This window comes from Melanaphis sacchari, unplaced genomic scaffold, assembly GCF_002803265.2.
Source record: "Melanaphis sacchari strain LSU unplaced genomic scaffold, SCAv2.0 Contig73_pilon_pilon, whole genome shotgun sequence".
Taxonomy (NCBI): domain Eukaryota; kingdom Metazoa; phylum Arthropoda; class Insecta; order Hemiptera; family Aphididae; genus Melanaphis; species Melanaphis sacchari.
In genome coordinates, this window is record NW_020271525.1 from 2,743,225 (window position 1) to 2,756,004 (window position 12,780).

Here is a 12,780-nt window from a genome sequence, read left to right on the forward strand (position 1 = left end):
CTATTTAAATTTTCAGTTGTGGGGTACTCCTAAAGTATCTAATACCAACAAAATCCAACAGTTCCAAAATATTGCTCTTAGAAAAATTACAAATGCTCCACCTTTTGTGTCCAATTATACCTTACATAAAGACCTCACAATGAAAACTGTGACAAAAGAAGCAATAGATTTTTACAAACGCTTTCATAATCGCCTACAAACCCACCAAAATCCATTGATAAAGATTCTCTACACTCAAATCATACCGGGAAACCCTCGGCGTCGTCTAAAAAGGAACTGGTGCCGTGACTTGTTATAAATTAAAAAAAAATAATAATAAATTAAAAAAAAAACAAAAAAAAAAAGAAGTTCTAGACTCTAGACAGCGTTAATTCCCAGCCAAGTGTCACCAATGGGTGATTTCTTAATTCAAGATATTCATGTTATTATTATAATATCATATATACTTATTGTACTATATTGTATAGATAGTGTATTTCAAATTGTAAAAAAAAAAAAAAAACTATTTAAATTTATGAAAAAATGTAAATAATCATTTGTGTTTGGTTTTAAGATAAATATAGTTTAAAGTAATAATTATACTTTAGAGACTATTTTTTAAAAGTTATAAGTAACACAGTAACTATAGGTACTAGACTACATTCAACAAATTCGAGTAAAACAGATTTTGTTGAAAAGGAAATGTAATAAACAAGATATTGTTTTAATTTTTAATATTATTATAAACACTAAGTTTTTTTTTAAATGTCAGATAGGTACCTACTTTAGAAAAGTGTTAATTAGTTTGTACAAATATTTTCGAAATAATAATAATAATCAATAACTAACGCTTTATATTTATTATGACCTTTTGTAAATAACAATACGATGCATAGGTATATGTTTTATACTACATATTGTTTATAAACAAAATAAACGATAAAATGAGCATATTTTTTATATACTAAATTCTATTGTTTATTTTATTTATTTTGTGACAAACATTGAAGAACGCTCTTTTTTTGACAAAATAAACCTTATCCTTTTTCCACCAGACTAGATAATAATATTAGATTTTCTCTTCTACCAAAAGAACATTATTATTTTTCCACCACAGAAAATATGAATAAATACATATTTTTATCTCCAAAATAGTTTCAAAAGAATAATAGTGATCAATGATGAAAAACATAAAACTTTATAAATCAAATGCAATATACAGTAAAATAATTAAAATGTCTACATAGTATTATAAATAAAAAATATGTAAATACGAGTAGTAAGAAGTAGTTTTTTATTAATGATTTATTAGACATAATTTTATTTTTGAATAATGTTGTTGTATTATTAATATTTTGAGAACAAAACGACCTTTAAATTCTGAGTAGAACAAGAAATATTTTTTATAAAATACATACATATGTTTTTAAATTTTTTTTAGCTGTGAAAACTTTTTAATTTAAAAGTAGTGTCCAAAAAGTTTTTAAAGTATCACCTCTGTTAATTGAAAATTGAGTATAGATGGTAGATTGAAAAGGTAATTTTTACATTTAATCAATACATTTTTTTTGTTAAAAAAAATCTACCGACATCTTTCGAAAAATATGGAAATAGTTTAAGTAAGCGTAGTTTTGATAAAACTATGATTGTAACTTGTGTTATTAAAATTAATTCAAAATTATTTTCCCAATAAAGCCAATTTTTAAAGCGATGATTTATTACATTGTTTTTAAATTTAATACCAAAACACACTACTAACATTTGATGCGAGGTTTTATTGAGGAGGCGTGTATAACGTGTATCCAACATCGAGTTCATAAACCAAAGTTAATTGCATCAATGGTAAATTTATAATATTATTTATTATATATAAGACTTTTCTGAGAAATTCTCGGAGAATTTCAAAAAGCTCTGTATGTGACATGGCTGCCAGACTTCCTCCTTAGTGTGTTCTCTTGTACGTACGCCGAGTCCGACGGAATCCCTTATTCAGTAGATTCCGTTGACTCGTCGTCGGCCAACAAATTATTCCTAGGTACTCTTTAAAATAATAACTTATAAATCAAATATTCAGGGTTTCGTAAGACTACTGTCTATGAATATAGAGTACAAAATAATATAATAAGTGATAATATATATTATAATGAAAATCAAATTATATTATAACGTACTCTAACAATAGTTGTATCTTAATCACTTAAAAAAAATATTTAATAAAATCGGTATAAATATATTTTGGAATATCATAATATAACATCATAATATGAATAACCTTAATCAAATGCTCGGATTTTTGAAGCTAATATATACATTTTTTTTTATATGTAATATATATTTTCTGTTTAAGTAATCAATACATGTTTTATTGATTCCAATAAATTATCAATATTTTCAAATGATAACAATACATATTAATGAATGTCTTTGAGATGTTAAAATCGATAATCAGTGTTTTTTTTTAAAAATCCTTTTAAGAGACTTCTGTGAAAATGACCACTTTAAAGAAAAAAATCGTCTATGTCAAAATCTAATTTATAGAAGGGATAATTCAACTTCTTTTAAAGTATACAATGTTGTGTCAAAAAAGGCTATATTAAATTAAAATTGCATTTTGTACGAAAAAGTGTTAATGGAAGACAAACTAAAAAAAAAGGTAGACAAGTGGCAAGTAGATACACTTTGCTGTACATTTAATGACGAATGGGTCACTGTGATAAATGTGTTAAATTTGAATTTAATGATATATTATTGTACTCGAAAAATAATTCTAAAAGAAGGTGTCCAATAAGCTTATAATATCACTAAGTATATTTTATTATATAATTTTTGACATAATTGTAATTGAATGCAGTTTATTTTACATTATTTTGTAGTACAGTAGGTTGAAATAATTTCTAATAAAACACTTTATTAAAAAATTTCATTGTTCCTATAAAATATAATTATATAAGTAAAATCTCTTTGTCTCTACAAATAATGTTTTAAAATAACGTATAAAAAAATAAAAAATATATCGTTAATCATAGTTTAAATATATGATTTTACTAAATTTTAAATAAAAATGTTTACAAAAAATATGTTTGTCTATATATATTTTAGATTTTTTGGTTATGGTATGAATTACTTATGAGAAAGTTTATATATGTTAAATCTTCAAGCTACCAAACTAATGCATTATAAAAATATTAAAAAGAAAAACAATTTGTAAATTGTCGTGGTTTTAATAAATTTTGAATTTAAATACTTAAAAAAATAAATTTTGCTTATAAATTTTAAATCTATACATATAAAACCCAAATACATCACTTATAAATCGCTAAATCTCGAAAACTACTCAACCAACGAACTTGAAATTTAGAATGGTGTTCTTTTAATACTTTTACCGAACAATGAGAAAGGATTTTAAAAAATTTTGCGTTTAAGTGGAATAATGAATAATTTTTATTATTCATTTATTAATAAGTATTGTACGGCACGGCGGCCAGCCTTGCAGGTTTCCACCTACCTTTAACCTATACCCATACCGGCCGGTGCGGCGTGTAGATACGAATTGTTCCGAGGAATTTATCGACAAAAATACACACGGGCGAAACCAGGTAATTCAGCTAGTATTTTCATATTACTATAAAAATGTAGGATCTTGTATTACATTTTTAAGCTTTTTGATCCAGCAAAAATTTTTTTGTTAACATTTCTTTGAATAAAACTAAAAAAAAAAAAAAAATTGAAAAATTAAATTATAAATATCTCAAAAATAGTCAAAATATTTTGAAAATTGTATTGTTATTTGTTTTTTAATTTTTATAAAATATATAAATTGTTTAATAGAAACAGTTTTTAACGTTTAAATATGCTATATCATAAAAAATTGAACTTCAAACACTCATAAAAAATTAATGTCTATCCAGTAAATAATTTTAAAAATGCTTAAAAAATTTTAAAAATACTAAGAATATTAGAATATTAAACCTTAATTTTAAAAATTCATATTTCCCTTAATTTTTTGAATTGTCTTTCCTGGTTATTTTGAAGAATACTAGGAATTTTAATAAAATTTTTATCATTGTAAATGAAAAACTTTCATTGCTTCGCTTAGAATTTAAAATAACAATAATACATATTATTTATTGTAATACCAATAGCTTTTGTTCAGTTATAATCAAAAACCAAATAACATAATCGCAAATTTAGGTGAAACTTAAAATTTTGTTTGATACTCAATAAATGTATGCGTTACAAATTTTAGTGTGAACAAATTCATAAAACATAGATCAATAATATACGTATTTAACCTTATTTTATCGTTCAAGCCGTTTTAATGTTTATTAGGACAATTGGTGAAATAATTTAACACAATTATTATCTTTTCAATAATCAAAATAATCATAATGGTCGTAATCGTGTACATTATGTAATTAATTTTCATAATACACTTCACAACAAGCAAATTTTAATAATAATAAATTAGCAATAATTTAATAATTACCCTTATTTTTCGTTTTTAATTTTAATTATACAAAATACGATGATATATTATAGTTGCATGTGTTAAGTGTAAATATTTAAAAAAAACAGGAGTGGTTTTAAATTGTGGCCATATCAACTGATTATTACGAAGTTCAGATTGAATTATTAAGTTCTATTATGTTATCATAAATAAAATTAATAACAAATCAAAAAAAATCATAATATTTTTACTTTGTCAGCAGTATATTAAATTTATTTGTATCATTATATTAATAGAATTCATATTATTTGTTGATTCAGTACATAAATTGGTTTTGCAAACGACGCTTATTTCAACTTTAGGATAATGCAGTAACAAGCAGTTAAACTGGCTTAGATAATCACAATAGGACAATAAACAATAACAATTATAATAAAATCATGTACTATAATATTAGTGAAATGATGATAATATTTATTTGTTCAAAGCTAGTCGTAAATAATTGTACCACTATGAGGGAGATTTACAATAGACAACGTGAAAACGTTGTCTAGGGACTAAGTACGTATTAAAGGTTATTATTAGTAAAGGTAACGGAGTGATTCACTAATCAAGCTCATCCCTATTTTCCTTTGATAATTAATTTATTTGAATTCCGGTTTTTGAAATTTTTAAATAAAATATACTAAAATATCTTATTTTAAAATTCTTGAGATTGAACCCAATCCAGAAGAGTCTTTTGTGGTATATAGTCTTTTGTTTTTCAAAAAAGAATTTTTGACGTTCACTGTAAATAAATATAGTTTAGTGGATAATTTTTTTGAAAATTTTTATGCATCTAATTACAAATTCAAATGAGTTGTTTTTTAGTTGTTTAAGTGTTTATATTAAGGGAAGTAGTCCTTGAAAATGGTTTTACAAAAATATAAAAATATGTGATATTAGAACTAGTATTTAATATACTTGGACTAACTTTACAAATCATAAAAATATTGATAGATTAATATTAGTTAATTAAATTTTTAAATCACCATAGTCTAATTGTCTTTAAAATTCATTATCAATTATCATTGATTCATTATTCTTAATACACATAATTTAATAACTCAAAAACTAGTCGTTAGAATTTTGATTTGTATGCACCAAAAGTTATGAAATCGACTTTTTATTTTCATAAAATACTAGTTAAGTAAAAAAAAATAAAAATATATATATATATATTATATATATATTATATGGAATATTTATTATTAATTATTTTAATTTTTATTATATTATTATATTAATATTAGTGCATCTAAGTATATACTTTGTACATTATCAATATTTTAAATTTTGTTATTATTGTTCATAAAATTATCTATTTTCTTCGTGTTAAATTAAATAAATATCTATAGGTAGGTATTATATTAAGTTACCCGATTGTGGTGAGTGTGACGAAGCAATAGTAGACCGAGTCAAAGTACGTCCAACCCTCGTACGTGGAGAACGCCGTTGCACCACCCGCGATCGTCAAACTCGATAAAAAGGACACAACGAATATGAGATTGATCTCCGTGGCTTCCGTACGTTTGCAACCAAGTGCCCGCTTCGCCTGTCTGATCACCACGGACGAGAATTTGTTCAGCTGCTCGCCGATACTCTGGAACATGACTAGGCCCAGCGGTATGCCCACCATTGCGTAGAACATGGTGAACAATTTGCCGGATTTTGTGTTCGGTGTCGAGTGCCCGTAACCTGAAGGTGCATAAGCAGACGAGTGATTAGTAATATACATAGTGTACTTTGAAGGTGTTATGAAATATTTTAATTTTAATGAGATTTCAGTGGAAAATTATTGTCAGATCTTCCGGATATGCAATATCATATAATTTACTAATAATAATCTCACATCATTCTCGGGTTCAAATACAAATAGTGTGGCAGGGGAATCTAAAAAGTATGAGTACTATAATTTTTAACCTTGTACAATATGTCAGTATGGTATATTATAGGAGAGGAGGCACTCTGGCATATGAAATATTTGTGTTGAAAAAAAATACGTGAGACGGGGGGTGTTATAGTGTTTGAACCTTTCCGAGGAGAGAATTTATGCTGCGGCATCATGTATTTTCTTATATAGACAATTTATGGATTACGAATTTCCTGACTCAACCTAAAGTAGATGATAGGACGCCAATAATTGTATCCAGTGTATATATAATATATTGTGGTATTATTAATTATGAAAGTTAGAGTTTTCCCGGACAGTCTCCTAATGAATTAGTTTGATCGAGTTTAATACTCAGTACTTTTTATGTTAGTTTCACTGATGACGTCGTAATTCTAAAGCTCGTATAAAAGTAATACATATAAAATAATAATAATAACCAAATCTGGAGTTATTTATATAATTATAGTAACCATCAATAATTTTTCAATAAACGAGATAAAATTACAAATTTAAAGTACTTAATGATAACTCATTTTTTGATAGTTTGAAATAAAATTTGAATATAATTATAGAATACTAACACTTGAAGAGTGCCAATATAAACACATTGATATTGACTATATTATATTTTTAGTAGAATTTTAGAATCAGTCATTGGGTTTAATAATGTGTACATTTTATTTTAGTATAAAATAACAAAAAGTGTGCTATAATCAATCAATATGAAATGGCTTTAATTTAATTTTGATCTATTTAAAAAAAAAAAAAAAAAAACTGTTTATGCTAAAAACGTCATAATATTATTTTTCGGTAGATTAACGTAACAAACCTACGCATTTTTCATAATTAATTTTCTTTTTAATTAATTTTATAAAAAAAAAAATTTTCTTTTGAAATTGTAATAAATTATATAAACAATTTTTTATAGTATCTGAAATAAATAGCCGCATTATTTTCATAGTAAAAATAATTATCCATTTTATTACAGAAATATATTTAATAATATAACAATAATACAATATGTTGTAGATATTTATTTTAGAGTAATAAGTAATAATACTTTAACATTCTGGTGCTTAACTTAAAACTTCATATGGCCACAATAATTACAATTTTTTTCAAGAGACTATTTATTATTATATCATTGATCAGTATTATTTTTAAAGTTTATTTGATTGTATTTTTTGAATTGGTAACATTTTAAAATTAAAAATACTTATGTTTTTATTTATATTTATTTAATTTTAATAGTTATTGTAATTATTATAAGGAAAATTATTTAGAATTTTTATTTTAGTTCTTAAACTAGTTTTTTTTTTTAATAAAATAAATTGTTATAAATTACACATCTTGGTACCTTCATAGGATACAATTTTGGGAATCACTTAGCTATGAGTTCAATTAACTATAAATATTCACTAATTTTGATCGAGTAAACTATCATTACTTTTATGGACTTAAAATTGTAGGATAATATCATAAAAAAATTTAAAATTGCTATTGTGTGTAACAATACCGTTTTATTATTGCTTTTAAGTAGTATTATAAATAATAATTGTTAATAGTACTTATTTTAGTAGTTGACAGTTGTAACCTGTATTTTATTAACTTGCTTAGGCTTAAAAAAAGGTTTAAATAGAAAAACAAGTAGGTACCTAGGTAACGACAAGTTAATAACACATACCTACCAAGAGAGCGATGCGATTCGACGGGAAGTAGATTTTATCCACACAATTAACTAAATATAATTTATTATTAATAAATAAAATATATTATAATACTATTCAAGTATTGTCTTACATACATTTTATCATTAATTAGAAATTAAAACTAAATTCTATCATCATTTGTTATTTCTAATTTAACTGATTTGGTGTTTTGTAGCATTTGAATCAATTTTGTCTATTTTTAAAATGAGATATATCTTTAAATATAAAAAAAATGTCCAAATTTTTCTAAAAATTATATTATGAATTTCTCGAGATAATATTATTTACTAAAATAATGCAAAATTGAGTAATATTAATAAGCTAAGTCATAGTATAGTTGTACTATAATTTCATGAAATGTATATATTAATAAATTTGAGAGTTAAATAAAAAAATAAAAATATTTTGTTCAATTTAAATTTGAATAATTGTTTAATTGTTATGTTTCAATTATATCTACAATATAATAAAATGTATTTCATAACTTTAATACAAACTGTTCAATGATTACAAGTTAAATAGTTCCAAAATTATAAATCTCTGGATTTAAACTCAAATTATTATTATTGTTAAACAAAGTTCAAAAGTATCAACACAAAAAAAAAAAAAAAAAATAATAATAAAAAGAAACTCTAAAAGTTTTTCTCTGAAAATGTTTTGTATTGTTACAATAGCATGTTGTTTCTGTTTTAAAAATTAATCTGAGGGCGAAAATCGGGGCACAATGTGAAGCATTTTTAAAACGTTCGAGAGAAATCGAAGTGCACTTCGTCTGCGGTATACTTAAAAAGGTGCAAAGTGTTTTAATCCTTAATAATCCTTTTAGACGTAATGCTATTCTTTGTCTACGGTATAGATTGTATTGGATTATGTATACAAAGTCTTAATCTATAGGTAACTAAATGATACGAATATTGATATATACATATAAGAGTATGGGTAAATATTATTATAATGCCTAGGTTTATCTATTATATTGCGTATACGTACCAATAGTCGTGAGTACCGTAGTAGCAAAGTAAAATGCTCCAGCAAACTTCCACTGTTGTCCGGCCTTGTGCGGTTCTGACTTCAGTACAATTGTCTCGATCAGCCGATAGTCGTCTGTGGATATGTTGTACTTTTTGAGAATTATCCCTTCTATGGCTGAAAAAAAAGAAACAGTGATCTTAAAATTTAGAAATTCCAAATCTGAAAAAAATGAATTTATTAAAACGAGCTTTGCTACGTAAAAGGTAATATTAATCGTTTTCAGACTACGGTTAGTTTATCACCGAGTTCTACACCATTACATTATAATATGGATACATACAATTGTGTTATCGAAATGTTTAGTTTAAAACCTTTAATGTTAAATACGTATACTGTCGTAATTATTAAAGGCGCATGTATTAATAATATTTTCCACGTTAATCCCTTTATATTTTTTAATCATGGGATTTACTCGTATTAATTTTGTTGTATGCATACAATACTAGCTATAACGGGAGACTTGGTGTTTAAATATTTTCCTGACTTACTGTAGGTAGTCAAATATATTATAAAACCAACCAGACCGAACAAACACTATGCACAGTAGGTAACTATATTATTATTAGCACATATACAGACATCCAAATACATATTATATATAAAGGTACTTAGGTACTCGACTCTGCCATATAGTTTTTTTCATGACTGCTTGACCCAGTTATCGCTACATCTACGCATTTGTGTATAGATCGTTGACAAGAATGAGAAAAAATGTGTTATTTTTTATGAATGTTTTTATATCATATCTCCTGAACAGCTAACGTGTGTACAATGTAACCGGAATCTGAACTTTGCGCTTAAAAAATCATTATTGTGATGAAATTATTCATATTAAATGTCTTTTTAAATACTTTTATAACATTAAAAATGAACCACAGTTATTATCTTCTTCACGTTGGACATGTCTCTAATGATCTTCGCATTACAGGATCTATTTTAACATTGAATAATATAATGTTTCCGACTCATAATTATTGTGTTCGATTTTTTATATTAACAACAGCCATCAGCCAAAAATGTTTAATGAATTGCACATCACATAAATTATAGTATATTTATGTTCAAAAAAAAATGATTTACCAACTGATAAAAATTATTAAAGCAACTCCTTTTTAATATCTTATTTTTTAATTTTTTGTTTCAAAAATATAAGTTGGTTATTATACTTTAATATTATTTTATTATACATACATACATTTTTATGTTGTCTGTAGTAACTAGTAATACATTATTTATCACACTTTATGAATTCCATTACGTTCACATGTTGTTCGCGTATTACCAATACTAATTGAAGTATACGGAAAATATAAATTCTGTTTCAGGTGTTTTAATTGAAATTAATGATAATGTTATATATATATTTTTTTTTTTATCAACCAATGGACCGCAGGAGTTGTTTAGATTTACATTGTTGGCACACCACCAAAGATTTAACATGAATGTATATAAATTATGCTTGGTGCTTTAAGAAAAATCCCTATAAGTAAGCCAAAATTTATTGCTTACGTGATCGTAAAAATAATTCTACTATTAATATATATATATATATATATATATATATATGTATGTATGTATGTATGTATACAATTTAAGAAATATATAAGCATATTTTATCATTTTGGAAATATATTTTCATACAGAGAAAAATAAATAATAATGTGATAGAATTTGAAACTATGAGAAATTAAATCTATAAGGTGTTTTTAATTTTGTTTGCAGATTTTTTGTAACAAATGATTCCATAAATGTTTCACGTTATATTTTAATATTCCATCCACTGACAGTAAATTCTTTGAAAAGGACTACGAAGAAAATTATATCAAGTTGATTGTAATAATAATAAAATTAAAAAAAAAAAATAATAAGGAACCTTTTAAATGTATTATTATTATTCATATACTTCATAAACTTGTATAATGTATATATATTATACTTATACATTTGTTATATAAAGAATATTATCGGGTTTCTTGAAAAGTTTTTTTTACGCCTTTCAATTTAAAATTATACGAAGATGAGATAATATTTTATTTTTCGTAAAATGCCATGGTTCTGAGAACGGTAGAGGGGATCAAGTCTGCATACATAATAATACGTTTTATGTTGTGTATATTGTGTATAAATGAAAAAAAAAATTGGTCGTTAGATTAACAACAATACCTTTTGGTTTTTTAAACAAAATATTTTCGTTGATTGAAAAGTGAAAATAAAAATTAAAAAAATATCAAAACAAGCTGAGAAAGTGATTATTTTCTCAACGCTTCTTTGGCATAAATCACCATTATTATTATCATCATTAAAACCATTTGACGTCTGATGGCTAAACGAGAGTGGAGATCGTCAAATTCGTCATTCACTCGTACCTACTGCTGTCGGGTATGGCTATTATTTTGTTTTCCCCTCAAATTTTCAATCACTTAACCTTTGTTTAACTATAGAGAATCAAAATAAGCGTAACATAGTTTATTAAAAATATCATAACATTCTCCATGTATACAACCATCCGCAATCTGTCGGGGACCTCGTTAGCTCGGAGCAGTAAAAGCCGGCAATTCTTGTAGTCATATTCTCTTATCTTATACGTGTAGGTATTAAAATTTTTAAATTTCTTTAAAATCAAAACTTATGACTAACATTTTGATTACCCGATAAAGTCCTATAACATGTAAACTACAACGTTTAAAAATTGTTTTACATACATACACCCAAACATGAGTTTTTGAGTAGAGATTTAGTGTTTTAGAGCGACGATATAAGTAAAAAAAAATGATTAACTTTAAAATATAGTTGATCCTCGTTAAAAACACCACGTTTAAAAGTATCCACATATAAGCCAAAAGTAGATGATAAAAAAAAATCAACCGATTAAACTAGATAACTCCCATCCATTAAATGTTTTTCTATTTATTTTATGAACTTTCCAATGTTTTAAGTGGATTGGCTCACAATAATAAGAAATATCCATTGCCCACAATTAAGCAGAGAGTCTATACCTATTAAATTGTTTAATAAGAAGTAATTTGAAATATTTTATTGTTAAAACGATCAAACTTATAAGTGTGTTTCTGAGAAATAGCAAAAAAAGGACACAAAATATTATGGCCATTAGTTATTAATTATTGAGCATAATGTTTTCAGCGTTTAAATGCCGATTAAGTACTTTTTATAGTTCTTATTGATTTTATATGCAAAAACAATTAAAATTTATTAATGATTATTTATTTTTTTTTTTGAAATAAAAGCTATAGATAATACACTTAAATTTATATATTATACAAAATATAGTATACGCATTATAACATGATTTTTAATTTTGTGAAATTTTATTTATTAAATTGATTGAACGTAATATTATAAGCAAATAGACATTAGATATTATTCAAGTATTATTTTATACTATTTTATACTAAATTCGATTTGTTTTTGTTTAGATTTCAATAATAATTTAGATTTAAATAAAAGTAAAATAGCGTTCCATAATAACTGAACATATTTTGTTAATATAACAAAATATAGAGATCGCAGCCTAGACAGTTTAGAATTCGCTCATTTAGACAGATTGGGAAAAATATAATTGAATAGTTGTGTTTGTGATGACTGAAAACAGAGACAAAAGAATCAGTCCATAAACAATATATGCACACACTCATATATACACATAATATTTCTCTATTTCT

The 12,780-nt window shown here is 24.7% G+C and overlaps 1 protein-coding gene across 1 annotated transcript in view; it reads right to left on the reverse strand.

Moving 5' to 3' along the window:
- LOC112600941 (two pore potassium channel protein sup-9-like) overlaps positions 1 to 12,780 on the reverse strand; it is a 68,812-nt gene that overhangs the window by 24,927 nt on the left and 31,105 nt on the right. The window contains exons 3-4 of the mRNA XM_025348299.1: positions 9,059 to 9,214; positions 5,845 to 6,163 (exon numbers count right to left, since the gene is read on the reverse strand). Coding sequence (XP_025204084.1) covers positions 5,845 to 6,163; positions 9,059 to 9,214 — 475 coding nt within the window. The remainder of the gene's footprint in view (positions 1 to 5,844; positions 6,164 to 9,058; positions 9,215 to 12,780) is intronic.